Source organism: Oxyura jamaicensis, chromosome 9 (assembly GCF_011077185.1).
Source record: "Oxyura jamaicensis isolate SHBP4307 breed ruddy duck chromosome 9, BPBGC_Ojam_1.0, whole genome shotgun sequence".
NCBI classification, from domain to species: Eukaryota; Metazoa; Chordata; class Aves; order Anseriformes; family Anatidae; genus Oxyura; species Oxyura jamaicensis.
In genome coordinates, this window is record NC_048901.1 from 20,700,628 (window position 1) to 20,725,261 (window position 24,634).

Consider the following 24,634-nt stretch of genomic DNA (forward strand, 5'->3'; position numbering starts at 1 on the left):
TTGTGCCGGGGTGTTGGGGTTGTGCCGGGGTGTTACAGTTTCACCAGGGCTGCCAGCCAGCCTGGCTCCTCCTGGCGCTATTTCTCCATTAAAGCTAATTTTAGGTTTAAAATGCGAGAAACCGGGAGATCTTTACATGGAAAACCTTTCATTACCAGGCAGGAGCTGTTGAGGGCACGGTGCGCGGGATTTCCTTGGCATCCAGCCTGGGCTCTCGGTGCCCGCATGGCACCTGGGCTCCTGGCAGCAGCAGCAGGAAACCCTTTTCCCCCATCTCGGTGCCCAGTTTCAGCCCAAACCCGCCCGTTTTGCAGCCGCGCACAGGGAGGCTTGCACGGGGGGGACAGAGCCAAGTGTGGGAACGGAGGGCGTTCTTCTTAGCCCTCGCCAAGAGGTCACTGTGCTGGGAGGGATGGCGTGAGAACCGGGACGAGGGGAGATGTCAGGATCAGAACGCTTCTCGCCGCGGGGACGGGAGGTGATGGAGAGCGTCGAGGCCCGGGAGGCATCAGCAGGAAATGCCTGGTTTTGCTGGATGTGCTTGCTCCTTCCCAAGCGAGGCCTTGCTGGGTTCCTAGGTCTGCGTGGTGCTCCTTACGGGGCGGTGATTGAGCTTGTGGCAGATCTGCCACAATTTGAGGAGAATAAACTTGGGCTGACCAAGTTTTTGGTAGTCCGTGCTGTTACCAGCACACATTTTCACATCAGGACTGGGATGCCTTCAAAGCACAGAACAATTTGTGAATATTTACTAAAATATGCTAAATGTGCTAAAGTATTCTAAAATATACTTTGTCGCCCAGTTTCCACGCGTTTAATGCCTCGCTTTTGTTCTCCTGTGCACCAAGCAGCATGACACTGTGTCTTTAGGGAAGGCTGAGATTATCTATGATCCCCTAAGTAATAAACCAGAGTTAAAAAATAAAATGGCAAATAACAAGAAGAGAGATCGGGGCCATCTCCCTGTTCCCTTGTTTGCTCATTCTCCCCAGAGCTTTCCTTTACCCCTGACTGTTTGCTCTGGGTTTTCCCCCTTGCTCCCCCAGCGTTGCCTTGGGCTGTGGGGATGCTGCAAGGTCCCCCCTCGGCGCTGCTCCGTACCAGTCTCTGCTCCATCTGTCCTGCTGACAGCAGCCTGCAGCACGTTTGCAGCCCTCTGGTGTGTTTTTTCCAAGGTCTTTTCCTTCTTGGGTAAAGTCCCAATCCTGACACCGATGTCGCGCAGGTCAAGTGCTCTAATCCGGCACCGTACCTCCCTGCTGGCTGCCAGCCGGTGCCTCTCGGCCTGCCCCTCCTCTGCTGCGTCACACGGTTCCTGACCCCCTGACACCCCCGGGCTTCCTTTTACTCCTTTTTTTTCTCCTTAACAAACCGCTGCCTGTTTTCTCTCCCGGATGGCAGCAGCCAAACACAAGCGTGTGGCCCTTGTTTCCAGGGCATCTCATCCTGTTTCTCCACCCATCTGCAATTTGCCCCTGTTCTTCGGGTTCTCTCTCTGCCCTTCGTACGATTGCAGCCTAAAAGCTGGCAATATTGGCAGATTTTAGATGCAGCTTCTCCAGCCCATCAGCAGCTCAGGACAGACGGCGCTGGCTGCTGCAGCCCGGAACGGCAGCTCTGCAGGACCCGGAGCTTTGCACCGTTCCTGTGCTGCCCTCCCTGCCCGGGGGTGCCCTGTGCTGCTGCCCCTGCTCCTGGATTTTTGGCTGGGCTGTAGCCAAGCGGCATTTTTCCTCTCGAGCCCGTAACCGGGCCGTGATCTCCACGGGAGAGCCTTGGAGCTGGGGCTGACTCGGCTCCAATGGTGCTTGGACTCTGCTCTAACCCAGGGCTTATCGGACCAGCTGTGAAAACAGCCTCAGCTTAATAATAATAATAAAAAAAAGGAATAATAAAAATCCTGAAGTTATGCAGCCCTGCTGTGGTCTTCAGCAAGCAGCCACTTCACACGCTGGTTAATTGTTTACTCATTAACTCGCTGGGTCAATTAATGTGGCGAGAGGAGCCCGGCCGTGCCTGGCACGGCGGGGAGGGAGGGCACGCGCCTGGCCACGTGGGCACAGCACCCACGGAGTGCTCGGGATGCTCTCCTTGGGAGCGTGCATTTAGTTTCCTTAAAGCAGATTATTTCTGTGATGATGATATCAAATATGATCCATTTCCAAAGGTAAACGCAGGCGGGAGAGGTGCGAAGCAAGCCGCTGCCTGATGTCCCCTCGCCCTGCGGCTGGGCCCGGCCCCGCAGCCTGCGGGACGTGAATCACTGAGCTGTGACGTTATTTCCGAGTTACAGCATACCGGCTCTTTCCGCAGAATTCATTCAATAATACCTGCACCGTGTCCTTTGCAGAGTTTAACATCAGAAGTATTGCAGTTATTTTTTTAAACGGTTCTTTCACACAACAAGAACTTCCCTGAGCATACGCGAGTGTCCCTGTTCTGTAAAGCGTTGCCGCTCTGTCCCGTCCATATGTTTTCAGCATCGCTGTCAGGCTGTGACATTTATTGCCGTGCAAAGTCCAAGGGGACTTTTTGTCACTTGGGTGCCCAGGAGCTGGAGCTTGGCCACGTGCGGGGACCAGCAGCTGGGTCTGCAGCTCCACGGCCGGCTGCAGAGCCTGCAGGAGGAGGAGGAGGAAGCGGAGGAAGCTGCCTTGCAAATACTCACAAGCACTGCAGGCTTGCACCAGTGTTAGTGGACGTGCTTCACACAGGCTGCTGAGCCCCCTGAGATGAAGAAGCTGTCAGAGAGCGCGAGACACAAAGATGCCAGGGGCAAGCATGTAAGGTGCCCAGGGATAGAGGAGATGTGAATAATGCGAGGAGTTTTTATCGCTAGCTCAATCGCAGGAGGACAACACCTGACAAAAACGCCTCCCGATTTTCTGAGTGAGCTTCCCCTCCGTGCAGCCTCGCGGTGGAAATGCAGCGTTGTGGGAATTGGGTCTGGGATGTGGCCGGATGTGAACGTGGTTTGTGCTGCTCCCCGTGCGCTGTCGTTATTAGAGGTGGCTGAAACAAGCAGGTGAGCTGGTGCTGAAAATTCCTCGCTTTCAGTCTGAGGTCAGCATGGGAAAGTACTTGTATCCCCTAACCACTCCCTGCAGGTTTCTGTACTGGGAACAGGAAATATTACGGATTTTTCACTTTAAAGTAGAGGTGAAGTGTCTGTATCTGTGGTCAGTGGCACTGGAGGAAATACCCTTCAGTAGCCTGAAGATGCCTTTGCTTTTTGACCATGGGGCTGGGGGTGTGCAACGGGTGGGTAGGACGAGGAGGGTTCAGATGGACGCAGTGCCACAATCAGGCACTGCGGGTGGCACTGACAGCCCTGCCCCTTCCTCCTCCCCAGCCCCCCGTGGCTCCGGCTCGTGGCTCTCTGAGATGTCCGTGAGGCCCGAAAGCTATGCAGCTACTTCAGCGCTGAAGAGGATCGCCGCAGACATGAGCAACATCATCGAGAGCCTGGACACCCGGGAGCTCCACTTCGAGGGAGAAGAGGTCGACTCGGAGGTGCTGAATGACCCAAAAGGTGCAGGTGAGTTCCCGTCCGTGTGGGTTTGATATCCGAGCATCTCCGAGGTGCTGGCCGTGGGCTGCCGGCCGTCGGGGCGCTGTGCTAACGCTCTGTGCTCCTTCCAGCCTGCATCCCCTTCTCCGCCATCTACCACACCTGCGGATTCAAGGAGCCGGGCACGCAGACGTACCTGACGGGATGCCCTGTGCGGGTGCGCGTGTTGGAGGTGGAGCGCTTCACTTCCACGAAGAAGGTCAGAACTTAACTGAAAGACGGTTTCCATGAAGCATTTCCATGGGGCTGTACTGAAATGCTGTTCGTAGCTTAACTTCTGTGAGCACTTGCTCAGGAGGGAAGGTTTCCTGTCTTTTAAAACCTAACAAGTGGTGAGACACAGTGATCCTTAGCTAAAACTTAACAATGACTCTTCAGACGAGCAGCTGCAGCAGGAGGACTTAATTATGTTGTTTGCCCGCGCAGGTACCAAGCCCGAACGTGTACACCATCGAGCTGACCCACGGAGAGTTCACATGGCAGGTGAAAAGGAAGTTCAAGCACTTCCAGGAGTTCCACAGGGAGCTGCTGCGGTACAAAGCCTTCGTGCGCATCCCCATCCCTACCAGGAGGTGAGCGCAAAGCCTGGCAGCTTCGGGAAGATGTGATTTTCTCTCTCCCAGTAGGATATTGGTGTGGCTTCATGTGTCCCACGTGTTCTGCTGTGAGGGGGAGAGTGCAGAAGTTAGTGGTTAACAGCCATAACCTCGTGGCGTGAGAATCTTTCTGATGACTTGGGCTCCAGCTCACTGGCTTTTGAAATGAATTTGCCTGGAAACTGAGGAAGGGTTACGTTAATGCCAGGAGAGGTTGTTGCCATGATGTGGCTTTCTGCCGGCTTGGAACGGACACAGCAAGCACAGAGGGTGCCCAGCACGGAGTGGTCAGCCCTGCCTGGGCTAACCCTGGCGCTCGGGGAGGCCTAAGGGGAACTGTGGGGAGAGGTGTGGGTCAGGGAGAGCCTCCTGCTGCAGGGAAGTGTGGGGAGAGGAGGTAGGGAAGGCTAGAGCTATGAAAGGTTGTGGCCTGGGGGAACACCACATGCTGAAAAAAGGGTTTAGGTTCCCTTTACTAAGCAGGGCAAAAGAGGACCCTGAAAAATCAAACTCTGATTTTTCTGTGTTACATTTTCATTTGTGGGCCACTTGGAGCACACTGCCTTCTTTAGCAAAACCACGCTTCCTTTTTTGGCTTTCTTGACCACTCATCTCTTCATATCTTGAGAGTTTGTCTGGGAAAAATAAAAGCACTGCACAGGAACGGTTGTGTACCGAGGTGTGCATGCACTTGTAGCACTTAGACTCGATGCTGGGGTTTGTTCTTCCTTCCAGCCACACGGTGAGACGACAATCCATCAAAAGGGGAGAGCCGAGGCAGATGCCGAGCCTGCCGCACACGGCGGAGAGCACGGTGCGAGAGGAGCACTTCTCCAGCCGGAGGGTAAGCACCTGCTACCCAATAAAAACACTTCTATTACCATTAAAGACTTTCACTTGACAAACTTAGGCCTTAACAAGCCCGGCTTTGACCCCAAATTCTCCTGCATGCCAAGAGGAGGAGGATGCTCCCAGTGTTAACACGGGTGAAGGCTCCTCCACAGCTGAGGAAAACCACGACACCCAGAGCGCTGGTTCCCCTGCTCCCACCTGCTCCAATGTAAAGATAGAAGAGGCAGCTCATAGAGTCAGGTTGCATGGATGGAGGCAGCCCCTCCACCATCAAAATCCGAGTGATTTCAGTCCCGTCCCCCTCTGAAAGAGGAGATGACGATCAGGCTCTCGATGCTGAAATGGTAATTTTAGCCGAGGCACACGTGTTCCGTGTAACTCCATCAGATGTTAACAGATGGGCCCCTCTGTGACGAGGGTGGATATCTTCCTACCTCCTCACTGCAGCTTCGCTGTCTGCAGAAGCGAGCCTGTAGAAATGTGTTCCTTCTCCCTGTGCTTATCGTTCCCCATCCTGCTGGCGGCTCCCCCCTGGGCTTTCTGCCGCTGCCATCGCCAGCCCTGGGAGGTTTTGTCTCGTGGCTGCACGGTGCAGATAACCCTCCCTGTGCGCTGGCAGCGCTGCTGGACCGGAAGTTTTAGGAGAGAGATGCTGGTTTAAAAGAGGAAGAAAAAGGTTTTCTAGATTTTCTTTTTCATTTTTTATTTGTAATCTTGCTTTTGCCATTGCAATCCCACCACTTTTCACCACTCACACTGCTGCGGCACACCTGGGAAGGTCGCGTGCTGTGATGCTGCTGCTGCGAAGCATGGAAGCCACCGTGGTGTTTCTGGTTGGTTTTATGTCCTGCAAGACTCTGCCTGGCTTTCCAGGCCCATGCAGCATAATCTCTTCTTTGTCCAGCTCCCATGAGGTCTCTGTCCTGTGATGGTTTCTCCTCTCCTCCCCTGGGATGAGGAGGGCAGGTTGTCCAGCACCCAGTGGCCCAGGAACAGGGCAGTGCAGACTCTGTGTCCCCCACGTCACCCCATTTGGTTAAATCGGCACTCTCGGTTGTGGCTGGGGCTGTGTTTTCCCATGAAGCTAATCCCTGTGGGCCAGAAACACCAGGGACTGGTTTTGTGTTTAAAATTGCTCTGAAACTTGGGCTCAGTCAAGAAAATTGACCTATGAAATAGCAGTGCAAAGCAGCAGGTCAGCTGGTGGAAGGTACGAGCCCATGTCTGCGAACAATAAACAACCTGTAATCAAGTTGTTTATGCTGCCGAGCCCTAATCTTCAGTGAGCACACAGTAATGCATTTATTTATCTATTCAAGCTGAAAAGTGGGTCTGATCTCCTGATAGCTTCCTGATGCCAGACAGTTGGATCCTTTTTTCTCAAAAATTCCTGCATCCTGTCTAATGCTTCGATGTTTGAATTGCAGAAACAGCTGGAAGACTACTTGACAAAGATCCTGAAAATGCCCATGTACAGGAACTACCACGGAACAGTGAGTAGAAATTAGTTTGCTTCAATGGCAACACAGTATTCTCCTTCTTTTCAAATGTAGCTGGTTGAAAGAACACCTGCAGCTTTATCAGAAACACTCCACAGCCATTGTGCAAGTGTTTTGGCTCAGCTGATCTCTGCCACGTGCGTGCAATATGATGAAAACCAGAGGAAAAGAGTGAAAAGGTGACTGAGAGGTCACTTACAGCACAGGGAAAACCTCCTGAAGGCAGGAGTTCAGGCCAGAAAGCTGATTGCGTGTGTATAATATGGAGGGTTTGTGTTTAATTCTGGGAAGAGTTTAAGATGACAAGCCGAAGTTTTATATACATAAATAATAGAAGTCCAAACTGGAGGGGTGGTCGTTTCTTAAGTCTGAGATGTGCGTGTGGCCCTGGGGGCAAGTCTCTCTCTGGTTTCTGTTCTGTGCGGTTTCACTGGTCCTGATGTGGTTCTGAGCGATACCCATGCGCCTCCGTGGGTGTTTTGTCACTTCCAAAGAGATGGCAGTTGGCTTACGGCCCCGAAACAGTTGTCTTTTTGAAATGGGAGATGTCAGATCCAGCTTGTGGGCTATTATAAGCAAAAATACTTCATTTGAAAGTTTCATCCTCAAATGTTTCTTCAGTGGTCCTCACCTGCCAGCTGCAGCTGTAGCGTTGCCCTGGGATGGCCATTTATTTCCCCTTTTCTTGGCTGCATAGAGACTGTGTCGCCTGTACTTTGTATCACCGGCAAAGCCTGAGACATTCCTGAGGAACAGGTGAAAACTGAGAACCCGACGTTGTAAAACAAGGCAGAAATACAGAAAAAAATAGGACACCTGAAGCGACCAGTTCTTCTTCCCATTTCTTTGTGTCTGCCAGGTAGAAATACTGCTTTAGCAAGATTAGAAATGGGTAAAAATTCTCCTTTTGCAGGATTTTAGTCGTGTCGGGACCTTGTGCAGCTGGGAGCTGAGCGCTGCATGGCTGCTGTCGCAGAGCGGAGCACCGTTGGGTACCTGGGGCAAGGAGCTCACCCAGTGCCATCCGACGTGTTCTGTGCGGCAAGCAGAGGTCTGTGCCCGCGGGCTGAGAGGAGCTGCTGGTTCCCGAGGGGTTCCTCCGGGGACAGGCAGCAGGGTTTAAGCTCAGCCAGCCAGGAGCTGTTCACTCCGCGTGCAGCAAATCGTCAGCTTTTGTTCTCGAGGCAATGTTGGGGTAACTTGGCAATTTTGATCAGCAGCATATGCAGAGCGGGGGAGAGTTGTTCTACACTATTTATCCGTCTTGTCGGATTAAGCAGGCGGCGCTTTTATGGATATTTTGCAGAATTTCTGCGAATGGCTGCTCGTGTAAAAACACGGGGGATCTGCTGACCCGGCCGGGGCTGGAGGCGGTGTGCCGAGGAGGGGACGAGCGGTCCTCGCCTGGGCAGCTGCGGGGCCGTCCCCTCCGCCTGCGCTGAATCGCCCTTCTGTCCCCAGCCCCGGAGCCAGATGTCCCTTTGCACATCAATTCTCCGTAAATTGTTGGCTGTTGTTGTGTTTGGCTGCAGCAGAGCACTCAGTGAGAACTTTGCTGCTAACAGCAGTGGGTCCTGCGCGGGGAGAAAGCGCAGGGAGCAAAATGTTTCCTTTACAAGAGAACAAACCCACCATTCTCTGCCTTGACCCTAAACTGAAGATTTCTGGCATTTTCCTTGGAACTGTGCTTGTCCTCGTTAGAACAAAATGAGCACTTTGCTCTTCCTGTGGTCAGAGGAGTCTTTTGCCTGGCCGCTGACAAATGCTGCCACTGTTTTAGTCCTGGAGCACAATTTGACTCCTGGAAGTTCGTCTTTTCTTTAAGTCCTAAATTCTTTGTAATTGAGATGTGGAGCTGCGATGGCAAGCCGTGGCCAGCATGATGTGCAGCTCGTGTAAAGAGCCCGCTTGGGTTAATCACATCTCCTCGGAGACATTTTCACATCCAGCACGCACAGTTTAATTGATTCTCTTTTTGCTTCTTTTATTGTGTGTCTGTGGTTCGTTCCTCACTGCTTTATATACTGCTTCTCCAAGGACGTGCCGTACCCTGGGAGAGTTTAGGCCTACGGGTCGAGCTCGTAGCAGTTTTTCAAACCTGAAGTCCCGTTGGGTTGAGAATCGGGTGTACAATGAGCACACAATGTTTCGGAGATCACACATCCACTGGCCTGCCGAGGTGACTCCTGCAGGCTGGGGGAATAGAGCGTGTCCTGAAGCATCCTCATGTAGAGCTGTACGGTGTCCCTTGCTTTGCCTGGCCAGCTCTGAGCGATAAAACTGGCAGCCTTCTCATGTAGAACTTACAGCCTTCTCCCTTAATTTCTCATCTTCCGTTGTAGCGGAGTATTTCCTGTGCAGTTCACAATAGATCAGTAGAAACATTTTATGTTGTTTCTAAAAAAAAAAGGCAGACTTCATAGCCTTCTTTTTTCTTTTTTTTTCCCTTTTGGCTATGTGAGTTGTGATTAAATTCCATGTCTTTAGCCCTTTCCAAAACCTTTTTATAGTACTTCTGAGTTGAAGTGCTTCAAGACACCATTAAAATGGGTGTTGTGGAAATCTGAATGTGTTCACTGTCCATGGGGGGAACTGGAAACTGGGGGAATATAGCCCCAATACTTTAGGAAACGGAGCCTGGGGGCTTGGTTGTACTCAATATAAAAAAGTATCAGTTGGGTATTTGCACCATTTTTGGGTGAGCTGCCGTAGTTGAAAGATGCCTCGGCTAAAGCAAAAGGAGCTTTGCTGTCCCAGCACGTTGCTGTCTGTCCAGCCCGTTGCGTGAGCCTCGGGAGGTGAGTGTGAGAGCTCGCCCCAGGTGAAGCAGTGCCGTGTGGGAGCCGCTCCGAGCTGTGGAAGTGGTGCTGCTTTGCCTCTGGTACGGCACTTGGATCTGCAGCCCATTGCAAAGCCCCTCAGCGGTTTGGGTTGCTGGACTTGACCTTTCGCACACCGAATATTTTTTTGAATTTAGGCTCAGCCCAAGCCAGTTTTGTGTGTAAGGAATCACTGGCATCCTATTGCTGAGCAATGCTGTTCTGAACACTGCTAGAACTTCATTTTATTGCTAGCCACAGCTGCTAATCAACTGTTTATGCTTTTTCTTTAATGCACTAAATTAAAAACAAGAGTTTAAATGAAAAAAACAGTGTGGAGCTGCTGAATTCTGTCTGAAATGCAGACATTTGCATGAAAGTTTGGCCTAAATAAATCAGACGTACTTGATGTTGGTGGCTGGACGCTGTGGCTCCTGCACCTTGCAGCTGGCTCTCCACCTTTCGCAGCCCATCTTTCCGCAGCTGGTCACTTGTGCCTGTTTATTTCTTGTATTGCTACAGCGATGTCACTGAAGCTGCATTCTCTGGGCCCTCGTACCTCGAATGCTCTGCTGCAGCTGGCTGAAAGCAGAGGGGGCAGCTGGGCAGCGCAGGCACTGAGCTGTGCGCGAGCTGGGAGCTGCTCTGCCTTCCCCTGCCGATTACGAGCACCTCAGATGGAACTGTAAAAATAGCTGGTGCCGTCGTAATAAATCATTTGATCAGGTATTTCCCACTGCACCAAGGAATTTTCCTTGTGATTGATGAGATTTATTTATTTATTTTTCAAACCAAGCCTGACCTGCTTTGTACCACTCTGCATGGAAATAACCGTGGAGCACGGGTAATCGCACGGGTAAAGGGGATGCCGGGAGGAAGGGGGTTGTGCAGGGGGACCGTGGAAGCTGATACGGGTGGCTGGTGTTCCTTGCCCAGTGTGGCACCTAGGGTCAGGCTGGGCAGCCTCCATCACCCTCATGGCCATTTTAAAGACTCACAGGCTGAAGAGCAGGTTTCTGTGCTGCCAGACCACCTTTCTTTCCTTTTTATGGAGTAATACTTCTGTTTCTGCGTGTCCTTTCTCCTCCTGGCTCTTCTGCTCCTGCAAGGGCCGCTCTTGCAGTGCTCCTCAGGCTGCTGCCAGCTGTCTGCTCGACGCCAATGTTTTCAAAGGGTTTTGACGTTTGTGTGCTTTGGTTTCTGTGTGCCCAGTGTGAGGGAGACGTCCAGTTTTCTGGTTTGTCTCAAGGGGAATGCCAGCGGCTTTCTGAAGAACTGGAAATGAGATCCAGGGGAAGGAAATGGCCCGAAATTTTGCTTGGGACCTCTTGTAAGAGGCTGTGAGATGTGCTACGTTTCCACATGCCGCCTTTCTCCCTCTGAGTGTCGCTGCAGAAAGGGACGAGCCGTGCACAGGTCACACATGGTGCTTTCCCAGGACACGTGGGGAGAGTGGTGACAGCAAGGTTGGTCGGGAAACCAAGAGATGACTTCTTGCAGCCGCCGCCTGGAAACAGGCCGGAGGCACCAGAGCATGAGGGTGTGAATTTGGCTCTACAGAAAAGAGATCACTTGGTGTCCTTGAGCCGCTCGGAGGAGCACAGCAGGTCCTTGGTTCTTCTCCATGCCCATGTGGATGTGGGGGGAAGGTTGGGAAGGTCCAGGGGCAGCAGAGCGTGAGGGGAAAGAAGGATCTTGTGTCCTCCTGCTGCTTCCGTGGGGCAGCGGTGGTCCTGCAGGGAAGGGAGCCTGAGCCAGGGTAGGCTGGGCCTGCAGGACAGACTTTATCCCAGATTACCTGATATTCTCTGCTAGACATAGCGTTTGCAAACCCCTCCAAGACTTGTGGGCCCGCCCGTGTAATTCCTGTGCAAGATCAGGTGCTGTGGCCGAGGGCCCTGAGGTTGGTCTGCCAGCAGGCAGGTGGCAGAGGAAGGAAAAGGAGGGAAGCCCTTCCTGGGGTGTTGGCGCCTGAGCTGCTGTATGGCTTGGGTGGGCACGGCCCAGAGCTGCCCTGCGGCCACCTCCTGTCCCACTTGGGGTCGGGGCCATGGGTCGGGTGCTGGGCTTCGCTCCCGGCAGGCCTGGTTGCCAAAAAATGCAGATAGAGGGTTCCCATGGGCTTGCTGCCCAGCGCCTGGCCAAAGGGGAGAGCAGCTCCTGCCCTCGCCCTGCCCTGCCCTTGGATGATTTTACACAATAATGAATTAAACCGAAGCCCAGGGGTGCAGGCAGGCCCCCACCGTGCAGATCGGAGGAGGATATTGGTAAATATGGGGTGCCTGGGGGTGATCCTCTGCCCTTAACAGGGCCAGGGCTAGCAACGGGCAGACTGACAGGAATGTCCTGCTCTGCCAAGAAAAGCCTGCTCGGCCGAAATCGCCTGGCGTCCTATTTTTAGAGCTGAATGTTATCGTGGTGTGCTTTCTCCCCGGCTTTGCTTATCTTTACGTTCCTCTGCAACCTCTGCTGAGGCAGGAGGAGCCGGGAGGAGGCAGGCGGTCTGGATCTGGGGTTTGCTGATGAACCCGGTGGTGTGGTCCTCAGGTTTCCTAGCCCCAGGGCTCCCCTGGGACTCCTCCTGTCCCCACGGAGCAGCAGGAGTTGTGCAGAACATGCTCAGCACTGCTCCCTGACACTCTGCTTCACTCTCCTGTCCCACCACGCCTTGGCTGTGGGTTTTTGGCTCGTGGGGCTGGCTGGGGCAGGGCCACGAGGTGCAAGGGGGTGAAGGCTGAGCGAGAGAGACCTGCTGGAGGTCTCGGAGGATGCTCTTGGGCTGAGGAGCTGAGTGCCCCCGTGGTGCGTGGTGGTGGGACATGGGACTTGAAGGGAATAGGGCTCCTACCCCCGAGATGTGCCCTTGTTCCCTTTGTGGCTTTTCTGTGTGGTTTGCAGGAGGAAGGAGAGGATTCAGGCTGATAGCTAAGTTCACACAGACCCCAAACAGCATCAAACTAGATTATTTTCATCCAGAAATACAGGAGGGAGGATACCAGCGGGTCCCTAGGGCAAGTGGGATCCTGCTTGCCCTGGTTGCCTTTAATGCCTTCTCCAAAGAGCATTCAAATAAAACCAACAACCAAATATTTTTTCTTAGTCTTCCTGAAGCTGCTTAAGTTACGGTGGGTAACTCCTGCTCGGGCTCTGTTCTCTCTTGGTGATAAGCGTCTCTGATGAAGCAAATAGGTTTGTGTATTTTGGAGTACGAAAGATGGAGGAATCTCTTTCTCTTTCCCCAGATGGAGTTCATTGGAGTAAGTCAGCTGTCATTCATCCACGACCTGGGACCAAAGGGCATGTGAGTTGTGAGCTATTTTTTTCCAAATTACGGTTCACCAAGAGCACGGCTTTGTAAATAAATAGTGTTCACACTGATAGTTTTCCTTTCTCTCTGATAATTGGGGAATATTTTACCATCTGGATATAAAAATGTATTAATGTTCAGATGGAAACACTACAGCTTTGGGAAACAGTCTTGGGAGCAGGCTGCTCTGCACAGCAGGGGCTGCAGCTCCCCAGCTGGGTCCTGGGGATTCTCTCCTTCCATCCTGCAACCTATCCGCCCACTTGTGTGTGCTGCAAAGCACAAGAAATTGAGCCCTGTGTTTCTTAAATCCTCATGACTTTCTTTTGGGGAGCTACTTTTGCCCTTTTTCTGGCTTTTAGGGCAGTGGCACAGACTGCTCAGGCACAGCTGGAGATGGCAGGAGCCATCCCTTGGTGGGGCTGGAGGGATGCGGTGGGCATCCACCACCCGAGAGCTGCCCTGCGCCTCCAGGGGGCCGTACCACCCCTCCTGACCGTGCTCCTGTCCCTGCAGGGAAGGTATGGTCATGAAGCGCTCCGGGGGCCACCGCATACCGGGCCTGAACTGCTGCGGCCAAGGAAGGATGTGCTACCGCTGGTCCAAGAGGTACTGCTGCTGCTGGGCCTGAAGGGCGGTGTGCCGCGTGCTCCTCCACCACACGAACCCTCCGGGGCCTTTTTCTCCCCAAAAGACTGTGAGATTCTTGCTTTTTTAGAAAAGCTACAGATTTTTGGGTGAGAAGAGTCCATAGGTTGTCCATAGAAGGGACGTGTCGCTCTGCAGGAGAAATGGGGTGTCCCACAGCCCCAGGCTGGCCGACACGGAGACCCTCACCTGCTCCCTGCCTGCCTTTCCCTTCCGAGGGGGAACATGGGCAGGTGAGCCCCATGAGCCCTAAACCCATGCATCAGAAAATCTTCAGATTCTGATACTAGGTGGGCTCCCCTCTCTTTGGAAGAATTCCTGTGCTTTGCTTCTCCACGCTACTGCTATGGGCAAGGCTTTGCTTTTGGAAACCCAAAGAGTACACAGCCACCTTTTAGCGATACTCGTTCTGTCTGTGAGAGCTTCCCCACGTCATTACCTGCCTTTGGGTTTCAGCATTGTGGAACCACGATGGGCTGGGGTTAGCTTATCCTAAATAATGTTGTTTTCCAACAAAACCTTACTGCATTCTTGTGAAGAAAAGGTCCTTTTTTTTTTTTTTTTGTAGTCTTTCCAGTATTCCTTAATGCAATTTTACAGAAGTTATCTGCAGTGATTTCACAAGGAGATAAGGATTTGACCTTCTTCCAGGTCAAATCATTAAGTTGTCTCCATCTTTTTCTCCTTTATGGGAAAAACAAACAAACAAACAAAAACTTTTCAGTTAACTCTTTTTTTCTGTTATACAGAGATCAAGATTTAGGGAAGCTGTAGCACATTCAGTTTTGCAATGCATCTTGTTTAGAGCCTAAAAATGGGATGAGGGAAATTTTTGGAGTGGGTCTGTCCCTCGGCTGTGTGCAGAGTAACACAAGAGGGCACCGAATCCTCTCCCACGGCCTGCGGGGGCTGGCAGAGCGTGGGCACCAATAAATTAACAAGGGACAGTTACACTGCCCAGGCAGGGTTATCGAAGTGAAGAACTGGAGGAAAAACTTGCTTTTATGTCTGACTTCTACAAGTAATTTCCTGATTTCTCAAATACAGAGTACACCCTCAGATACATCCTCTACGTTTTGTTGGATAAGAGGAGGAAAGTAGTAAAAAATACCAGGGAATGCAGAAAGGCAAATGCTTGAATCTGTACTCAGCAGGGTTTGGGAGCGAAGTTTCTGGGCCACGAGGGGATAGGGAGGGAGGGCATTTTGGCACCACGTGTGAGGTCATGCTGGGACAACTCAGGACACTGAGAGAAAATGAAAATAATGGGGTCTGGAATTAGCCGAGGAGCTGGGACTTCCCAAAGGTAGGAGCTCTCCCACGTTCTGCAGCTGGGGCTGTTGCTGTGCCTGTTTGTCAGCGTGCACAGAACTAGGGCTCCTGGTGGAGACCTGTGTGGGACAGAGGGGGCCGGTTACCCCAGCTACGCAGCAGGGAGAGAAAAATTTAGAAATGCCACTCACAGCAAAAACATGTTTTTCCCAGAGCTGCCTTCAGGCAACGGTATTTATGTAAAAGCTGCCGGTCATCTCTCGTCACAGGCTTCTAGCAGGGGGCCTGTTGCTTGGCAATAGAAGCTGTCCAAAATGCCTTGTTCACATATTCTGATAGGAGTGAAAGCAATCCTGGCTTCATAATTAATACTGGAAATGTCAAGTAGTTCCCATGTTGCCTCTGGGGACGTACAGCCTGAATGGAGATTTGGGAAGCAAGGGGTCCTCCTTTCACCGTGCTGGGCTCCTGGCTGGGAAGTTTACCTGTGAGCAGGGAGATCTCGTTGGGTGGGTTAGCTGTGAGCTTTCAAAGGCCTCTGTAAGAAGAAGCAGTCGTGCAAGTCACTAAAAATCCTTTATTGGAACCAGACTCGTTACCCGAGTTCATAACATGGGCACTGGGCTTTTCAGCTTCCCCTAGGAGATCAGAGCCCCAGTAAGAAATGTTACCCTTCACTTACATGCCTTCCTCTCCCTGCTGAATGGTTTGCGCTCGGAAATACTTCATCCCTTTATTGGGTTTCTCTGGCTGGTGCCTGACGGCCGGCAGGAGGGACGAGAAGCTCACCTCCCTCCGCCCCGCAGGTGGCTGGTGGTGAAGGACTCCTTCTTGCTCTACATGAAGCCGGACTCAGGTGCCATTGCCTTCGTGCTGCTGGTGGATAAGGAGTTCAACATCAAGATAGGCCAGAAGGAAACAGAAACCAAGTACGGCTTGCAGATCGACAATCTCTCGAGGTAAGAAATCTAGGCCTCTTTTGCTTTGCTTTTGCTGTTTTAACAAAGAGTTGGTGGTGCCTTTCCCGGGGTTGGCAAGGTTTGTACCTCTTGGGGCCAGGGCTTGTCGTTTCCATGCCTTAAAGAGGGGCTTGGTGTCTCAGCTGCACAGCCGGTCCCTGGGTTTTGCTCAGGCCTGAGGGCACTGTGCACATGGAGCTGCACGGTCTGGTTTTGCAGCAATTACTTAGGGTAATTTTCTAGGTCCTCTGTTCCTTTCTGCTCCAAGCAAAGATGCGTCGCATTACGTCCCAGCTAGAGAATTGCACAAAAGATATGCTAAGTGGGATAAATAGCTATCTGATGTTTTAATGGTAGCATACAGAATAAATTCATCATGGAAAAAGGACAGAATTAGCCCTGTCCAGCTTCCATACAAGTTAAGCTGGCGTTATTCATTTAAATCTGTTTGGTTTTTTAATTGTTATTGTTAGACTGAGGCTGTGATACTCCCTTGGAGCAGGTAAGTGCCGATGTATTTTTTTGCAAACAAAACATGAAAGCGAAGTCTCTTGCTGCGCCTTATTTTTATCTTAATAAAACACGAGCAATACAGGTGCGCTTAGCAGCATGTGGATACAGCGAGAAGCAGCCCAGTTAAACGGCAGTGGCTGCAGCATCCTGTCCCTTTTGTCATCGGTTTTACAGGTCACTGATTCTGAAGTGCACCAGTTACCGGCACGCCCAGTGGTGGAGGCAGGGAATAGACGAATTCATTCGGAAGCACGGCAGGGACTTCCTCACGGAGCACCGGTTCGGGTCGTACGCGGCCGTGCAGGAGAACACGCTGGCCAAATGGTGAGATGTGGGGGCGAGCTGCTGAGCGTATCGCGGTGCCCGCTTGTGCATCAAGAGAAACCCAAGGAGTAGCGTGTGGTTGGCAGAAGTGCCAAGTGGCACTTAATAATCTGTTATTGTGCTGCACCGTTAAGCTAATAGCAGCCTGAAATTTCCCCTGCATGTTGTCTTAATTCCTGAAATTAGGTTTGTGTTTGATTTTGGGAAGAGAATGTAAGTGGCATTAGCACAGAACCCCGTTGGTCTTCAGCTGTGAACTTGCTGTTTGATTAAGGTGGAGAGAAAAATAAATCCACGTGCTTTGCTTGTTTTTACAGGTATGTGAATGCTAAGTGCTACTTTGAAGATGTCGCAAATGCCATGGAAGCTGCTAAAGAAGAAATCTTCATCACAGACTGGTGGTTCGTACTTAGATATTTGGATTTTGACCAGCTGTCTCTCTTGGGACGCTCCCGACAATGCTGCAGTACTGGGAGGCCTTACAGTATGGCAGCTAGCCGTGCAGCCAGATGGTTTGGCAGCACACCCAAACATCTCGTCGGGTTGTATTCAAAGGCCTTTTCAGGAGGGTTGGCAGCAAAAGCACATGCTTGGAATCAACAGCTTGGTTCTCTCCTTGCAAGGAAAGGCCTGAAATTTCATGGAGGCACCGCCAGGTGCAAGTGTTGTGGTGTGTGTGGCTTCACCGGGAATGCACGGCGCTGTACACCCAAGGGTCAAGAACGCCTTTCAGGGTGTAAGGGAACCAGGACACTCAGATACCCCTGACAAGGGCAGTGCACCTCCCATGTTATCCTGCAGAGGACCCTCCTTTGTGCTCCTCCTCGCTGCTTTGGGCAGCTTTGCACCAGGGATGAGAGCAACTGGGCTGGGTGCATTTTTGCTCTGCTCTTAAATGGGTCGGGCAACGGAGAGGGATTTCTGTAGTCCCTTCCCCAGGCTGTGCGGCTGCTGAAGGACCTGGCTCTGCCCACTTCTTCTCTAGTTATTCAGTATGTTTATGCAGAGCTCTGGTTCCTGTTTGAGGCAGAAAAAGCGTGCTCGCACAGCCTCGGGGTAGGGCCATTTGGCCAGTACCGGTTGTTGCTGCCTGTGCCTTGCCATTGTGGTGGGTCATGGGAGCCAGCCCGGCCCCTGGGGAGGTGCTCAGACGTCCTCCCTAGCCGTGGGCACCTCACTGTGCTCCTCCTCTAGCTGAAAGATGACCCTCCTGCCGCTCATCTGCTGCCTGTGGGAAGTAGGGGAGTAGTTCTGAGGTGGCAGTCATGAGAAAACTAAACACAGCGTTGGCGCTGACTGGTGTAAGCCTCCCTAACATGACCACAGATAAACCCAGTGCTTCGTGTGCAACCTCATGTAGCAAGGCAAGAGCGCGGCATTTCAGACCCTTTGTCTCTTACCAGTTTATTCAGCAGCAGTCAATTGTTACCATACCGTGGAACTGCAAAACTTACCTAAAACCTGGAGGTTAAGATAAAAATGCTCTTGCCAGAAGCGTGCTTTTAGGGTGTAGCAATGTGCTTTAATCAAGCACAAGTTCCTGTACTCTGCACAGAAGCGAAGAAGTCAAATTTTGTTGCCTCCCTTTGCAGGAGTTAGGCAGGAATGCTGAATTCTTCCTTGTAACCCTCAAAGCTATGAATCACCAAAATGTCTTGTTGCAGTACCATATTGCTTTGTCTTTAGGCAGAAAGGAAAATTCAACACAAATCTATGCTACTCAGATAGCATAAGTTATCAGGAGAGCTGAAATCACACTTTTATTTGTTTTTTCTATCTAGACATTTCTTTCTAATCTCACTTGTGTTATTTTTCTTTGTGTTTTTCTTTCATAGAGAGTGCAAGTTTCCCCATTTGCACATTGCTGTAAAATCTGGTCCCCTGGGTTACTGAATACTAAGATGAATGTGCTGGGCATGTCCCCTGCCCTCTGTAACGCTCAATTATTAAAAAACAAAGAGCTTGATATTGGAGAATGACACATCGTTCTGGGACATGAGCCTTCACATCCACTTAGATAAACTTTCTGATTTCTTTACTTCCCGAGCTGGTCATCTAGGCCAGGGCTTTGTTTGCAGACTACATACGCTGTGGTTTTCCACCCCTTTATTTTCTTAGGCTGAGCCCAGAGATCTTCATGAAACGGCCCGTTGTTGAAGGGAATCACTGGCGGCTGGACTGCATCCTCAAGCGCAAAGCAGTAAGTGAGCCCCAGCCCCCTGTCAGCCCCTGCACCCACCCAGTGGAAGGTCCTGCTGGGACTGGAGCATTTGCACCATTTGTTTGGGTTTGGAAGAGCTTGGAGGCAGAAGGGCAGATCCTCTGATTGCTCCTTCCTGCCCTCAAGCTCATGTTGCTTCAGCTTTGTGTTGCGGCTGCCGCAGCTCCTGGCAGGGTTGGAGAGCTGTTGTGCCCGGCGCTTTCCTCGTGGCATACGTAACTCAGAGGTAGGGGAAGGTCTCAGGACTCACCAGTGGTTCTTGGTAGGTGGATTGTACATTACAGAGCTGTGCAGATCCTGTGTGTCAACACAGGCTATTGAGTGCTGCTGCTTTCAGAGCTGAAGCTGTGAGAGATACCATCAGCCTTCCAAGAACAGGAGGGTGTCAGCCAAAGTCACCCAGTAACATCCAGAAGCTCGTGCTACCTCCCTGCAGCCTTCTCATCTGGTTTCCTTATCTGATACGTTGCATAGGTCCTTGCTACAGCTAAACACCGAAGCACGGACATTATCAAGGTTCTCCCACCGCTCCTCACTGCAGTAAAGCACTGCTTCCTTACACTGGCTGACATATAACCCATGTCTCTCCTGCTTTTCTTTGTTCCTACCCACCCCTTTTGATATTCTCATGGCTCTTTTGGCCACTACCAGGAGGAAAATTGGCTGTGCCTGGCCCTTCTCACATGGAGGCTCTGGCTGTGAGGGTCTTGGTGCATTGCTGTGGAGAAGGGACATCAGGAGAGGGCTTCAGCAAAGTGTATGGCTTGATTAGGATGAATGCTGTTTTGCAGAAAAGTGTACAGACACAAATGGCATCACACTCCCCAGAGCTGGCCTGTGGTGTTGAGCTTCTAAGGGAGGAGGTGACAAACATGACTCAGAGACTGCTGTTTGCATTGCTGTGTTATCCTAGTTAATAAATGCTTGTGTACAGTAAGCAAATGCTTGCATAAACTGGAATTCTTGATAAGGCAGCTAATTCTTTTTGTTGTTGTTGTTCTGCTTTAATTTGTCATCTGGTGTTCTTCCTGGGTAGAACAGTTCAGACCTGCCGCTGACCTGGTGCCTTTCCTGGCACTGCCTCTAAGGGTTCCTGTGCAAAGCTTTGTGTCTCATGCTCCTTTTTTGTGGAGCACTTGGAGATACAGGGAGAAAACCAGAACTAGTAGTTGTGGTTGCTTCCACTTTTTTTTCTTTTTTTAACTCCCATTTTCATCTCTTATTCTGTTGTTGGCTATGCTCCTGCTTCCAAAGAGCACATCTGGCTGGAGGCTGCAGAGAACATGTTTCGTGGAGCTGAAGGAGCCAGGCAGAAAAGATCAGTGTGCGGTGTCTGTGAGCGCAGGCTGCATTTCTGCTGTTCACCCAGCCCGTGGTCAGGCTGCTGCTGGAGCTGGTAGTTTGCCCCACAAGAGCAGTGAGTCAGAAAGGGAGGCACAGCCAGGGAAGATTCTTGAGCGTTGCTGTGTAAAAGGGCAGGAGTCCAGGTGGACGTGCTCAAATAGTCCTCGACTCCCTCCCCTCCCCACCCAGTCATCTTCCCAGGCCTCACCCACCCCGTGTTCCTAGAAAAAAGAGGGGTTTGTGCCTGCCGTGAGCTGATTTGGAAGTAGACTTTTTTTTTGGCAAATGAAACGTGGCCACAGGGCATGCTCGCTGGAAGAATTTGGCTTTGTTTGTCGTGTCAACGTGGATTTTCCTGTGGCTATAAATACCTTGTAAGAGTCAGGAGTGTCTCAAGCTTAGCTCCTGGAAATACTTAACCTGCTCTCTTTGATTCAGCAGGGCGGTCGGCAGGCTGCTGTCTACGTAGGGATCGGGCTGTCTGTCTTTTATGCATATGTGGTGCTCCCTAGGAGAGCAGAATATCATCCGCAACTTGGAGACTGCCCAAGCTCTCAGTAGCAGCTTTGTGGGAATAGGAACTTAAAAGGCTGTGGAGAGGTTTGACCCTTAGTTTAAACTGGCAAACTCCAAGGTTTGAAGCTCTTCTGATTTATAGCAGGTGAAGTTGTCCCAGTGTGTGACCACCATCTGCTAAGGGCTGGGAAGTGCTTGGCAGTTCTGCCCGTGCTTTAGCATAGCTGTGTCCTTAGAAACCCTCACGCGGATCCCATTAGAGTCACAAAAAGCACCAGCCTTTGAGTCCTGCTCGTCGTATTCCAGGAACTTGCTCAGCCCTGCCAGCAGAAAGAGCTTGCTCGCTGGTGTCCACTCGGCTGCATCTCCTTTGGGAGGGCGATGTCTGTGTGATACCCTGCTGCTAGCGCCCTGCGCGTGCTGGTAACAGCAGGCAAACCTCAGGGCAACACAGAGCAGCGGAAAATCGGCTGTCAGTGGATACCTGCAACATGATCATATGTGCAGTGAATCACGTTTGCAAAATTTTGCCTCAAAGGGTGGTTAAAATTAGCTGCTGTAAGCAAAACCTATTGGGAGGCTTTGGCGTGGCTCAGCTCCGCACATGAGTCAGGGTGCTGAGCCCTCCTCTGGAGGCTGAGCGGCTTTCCTGAGCGATGCAGGCCCCTGCCTGCCGTGGGATCTCAGGGTGGATCTGGAGGAATGCAAGCAGGAATGAGTAACCTCGGTCTGCCTTGCTGCCTGCAGGACCAGCATGCCTACTGCCTCTGCCTTTCCTCACTTGGGAAATGGGCTGTACCGCTGAAATATCTGCATGCCAGTATTTCTTCTTTATTTCCGACAGCAACAGGGAGTGAAGATTTTTGTTATGCTGTACAAAGAGGTGGAGCTTGCCCTGGGGATCAACAGTGAATACAGCAAGCGGACGCTCATGCATCTCCACCCAAACATAAAGGTAATGGCGTGCCAGGTGTTGTGTACAGGACATGTGCATCCATCTGCTCTTGGCAGCTAGTGTTGCCCCTCGTGTGTTTGGGTGTGAATTGGAAGAGCAGCAGTTCCCACCGTTACGGTGGGCACAGGCTGTGGAGACATACCCATACCGTGCTTACCCCGTCTGAGCATGGCAACTTCGTTTCTTCAGGTTATAATTGAACATCAAACTGCTTAGTTTACAAGTGCCAAAGCAGCTACTCACGTAATTCATGAGAAACTGATTTCATGTGGCAGGTTTATGGGGTTCTATCAGATGGAAAATGAGGATTTGAGAATGTTGCCTCATCAGCAGTCCTGTTTGTACATAGATGATGAGAGTCAACACTGGGTGTTTACGTTCCTGTCATAAATGGCCATCATTGCCTTGCTATGTGCTGTCATGCTGCTGCTCTGCCACCCAGCAGAAAACAAACTGGCACATGAACCAGCAGCTAAGGCTAGGTCCCGTGCCTTTAAATTAGAGACATATACATTTTAATAAGATACATTATGCATGAGGGTGATGAACAAACTGCTAAAATAATAGATTGGTTATCACCTGATCGGTTGTCACAGCAAAGCTTTCATTCACCATCGTCTTCGCAGCCAAACAGGAAGGTGTTGCAGGGAGGTAGGTGCTGGCTGCAGGGCAGCTTTGGGAGCAGCCAGGTAGAATCACACAGCTCCTTCCGCAGGCCATTGGTCTGATGGTTCTCCTCTGACATTAAAAATAAAGCTATGTACTGTGTGCTTAGATAGAGAAGTGGCTTTGCCGTAAACAAATGTCAAAGGAATGTCATAAACAAATGTCAAACAACTTGCTGATTTTAAAAAAAAAGGTGACTTCTCATTTCTCTTGTGTAGCAGCAACAACCAAAGAAGTGAGTCAGATCACCAATATGTTGTTTCCTTTCCTCTGAAGATCTGTATCTGGAAGCTCAGCTATTACAGCCGTGCCAAGAGCATTATTTTACTTGTAGAAACACATTTCTTGACAACCATCCTTTTACGAACGCAGCGATGCCGCTGTAAATGTGACCTATCCCAACAGCACTCACCGTTGCTGCAGGGGAATGCCCCGTTTAGGATTCACAGCAGTCCGTGTGGATGCATCGCTCAAATGTCCAGTGCTCTCCTGTTGCCTGAGCGGCCAGATGCGCAGGGCTGTGCTCTGGCTGGAGGTGCAGCTGGGCAGTGGCGCTGAGCGTGGGTGCTGCTCCTGTCCCCAGGTGATGAGGCACCCGGACCACGTGTCCTCCTCCGTGTACCTCTGGGCCCACCACGAGAAGCTCGTCATCGTCGACCAGTCGGTGGCGTTTGTGGGCGGCATCGACCTGGCGTACGGCCGGTGGGACGACGACGAGCACCGCCTGACCGACGTGGGCAGCGTCAAGCGGATGGGGGCGAAGTCGCTGTCCATGGCCAACCTGGCAGTAAGTGAGCTCGCTCCAGCCCGCGGCTGTGCTGACACCTGCCTGTCAAAGGGCCGTGGGGGGGGGATGAGCAAGCTGTGTCCACTTCAAAGCGCAGGGCTGGGTTTGGGAGGCTGAAGGAGGAGAAGCAATGGGAAGAAGGAAGTGTCTGAGCACCGAGTGACTCTTTGGGGTAGGTCCTGCCCAGCCCCTGCTAGGGCATGGAGATAGGAAATGCAGCTAGGGCTGGGTTTCCTGTGGAGCTTGGAGCAGCAGTCACAATCAGGAGGCTGTGTTCTTAGTAAAGCTTAGCTAAAATGTACAGTAGGCACTCAGAGTGCTCTGAGCTTTGGGATACTGGGGCCCGCAGCATTTGCCTCACTCACTGAGCTTTTCTGCTGGCCTGGGCATCTATGTAACCAGATCTCTCTTAAAAAACATAAATAAAAAAAGGGGTCTCAGTGTGTGAGAATTACAAAGGGAGCAGTAACCTTAGTAAGTTTGTGGGTAATTGATGGAGGACTACACTGCTAGTATGAATGGGTTTTCCTGCTCAGTGGCTCCTTGGTACAGAGCCTCTCCTCCAAAGGCGTTCATAGCTCCCACCAAAGCAGACGTGAGTTACTGCTTTGTCACAGAGCCAAACTTGGCTGATGGTTGTTTCTGAGCATTTCTATGAATGATCACCTGCAGTTAAAGGGAATGTGCTTGTACACCACCTGCAGCAATGTCCTGTGTCTTTTAAGTCCACAGCGGAGTCCTCTGAACACATCGCCCTGCAGTCCCAAGCCTCATCCCCGGAAAGCCATCTGTTCCAGAGGAACGCTGATGACGTCCCAGACTTGTCAAAAATGAAAGGGATCGGAAAATCCAAGAAGTTTTCAAGGTTCAGTATTTACAAGCATCTCCATAAGCATGGCATGCACCACGCTGACAGCGTCAGCAGCATAGACAGTGAATCAAGTAAGTGCTGTTCTTCATCTCAGCTTTACCCAAACGACATATATAAAGCGTGTGTGGAGGTGGGTGGGTGGGCGTACGTGCAGACTCACATAATTTCTAGGGTAATATGTTCTTTGTAAAGAAGGAAAGCTGATGAATTCTTTAGCTATCAGAATAATAACTCTGTTTAGTCAATATGTAAATTCATGTCACTGCAAAATATACAGGAAAGTTTTAAGTGGATTTGCATCTAGCAGTTGTCATGAGCTGCCAGGTGACGTGGTACAGTGTACGTGATACCTAATGCTTATAATGCTGGAAGATTTTTGTTCCTGCAAGGGAGAATTGAATCTTTTGTTTTTCAATCTGTATTTATTATGAAAACCAAAGCATTTTCTGAGTGTGATTATCCCCTCTCGTTGGCTAGGGTTACTTAGGTTTAAATCAGTCACTTAAATTATTCCCAATTTACCCACTTGATAGAGACGAGAGACAATTCAACAGCTGAATGCTTGAATGCAGCTTTTAATTCCCTACATAAAAAGCAATTTCAAAGCTAAAATTACAAGGGTCAGAGTGACGTTCATTCCGTCATGGAGTGCTTCCTGAAGTCTGTTGCTGGAAGTCTTTCACTCCTGAAGCTGTAAATGCTCAAGGTGGGAACTTCCCTGAGTTTTTGTCACTCCCAGCAGGGCTTTCTGCTCCCCCTGGCATGAGGAAGCTTTGCTGGAGCATAGTTTGGGTTGGTCCCATTATTGTTTGGTTGCTCAGGATGTATACCGAGGTAGCAAAGTCATTGCTATGTGTTTGGTTTAAAACCAGCTGGGTCTTGAACGTGGTTCTTTGCGTGTTGTCACTTGTAAT

General features: G+C 51.1%; 1 protein-coding gene across 5 annotated transcripts in view; it reads left to right on the top strand.

The window, feature by feature from the left end:
• PLD1 (phospholipase D1) overlaps window positions 1-24,634 on the top strand; it is a 63,469-nt gene that overhangs the window by 18,513 nt on the left and 20,322 nt on the right. For 2 of the 5 annotated variants that reach the window (XM_035334114.1, XM_035334113.1), the window contains 14 exons: window positions 3,353-3,538; window positions 3,643-3,770; window positions 3,998-4,143; window positions 4,903-5,011; window positions 6,447-6,512; window positions 12,580-12,638; window positions 13,161-13,253; window positions 15,371-15,523; window positions 16,211-16,360; window positions 16,678-16,761; window positions 18,479-18,560; window positions 21,286-21,396; window positions 22,646-22,849; window positions 23,575-23,791. In XM_035334114.1, the coding sequence (XP_035190005.1) occupies window positions 3,385-3,538; window positions 3,643-3,770; window positions 3,998-4,143; window positions 4,903-5,011; window positions 6,447-6,512; window positions 12,580-12,638; window positions 13,161-13,253; window positions 15,371-15,523; window positions 16,211-16,360; window positions 16,678-16,761; window positions 18,479-18,560; window positions 21,286-21,396; window positions 22,646-22,849; window positions 23,575-23,791 (1,756 nt within the window). In that variant the 5' untranslated portion in view covers window positions 3,353-3,384. Of the gene's footprint in view, window positions 1-3,352; window positions 3,539-3,642; window positions 3,771-3,997; window positions 4,144-4,902; window positions 5,012-6,446; window positions 6,513-12,579; window positions 12,639-13,160; window positions 13,254-15,370; window positions 15,524-16,210; window positions 16,361-16,677; window positions 16,762-18,478; window positions 18,561-21,285; window positions 21,397-22,645; window positions 22,850-23,574; window positions 23,792-24,634 lie in introns of those variants that run through there. The other 3 variants (XM_035334115.1, XM_035334117.1, XM_035334116.1) reach the window with 2 other exon arrangements.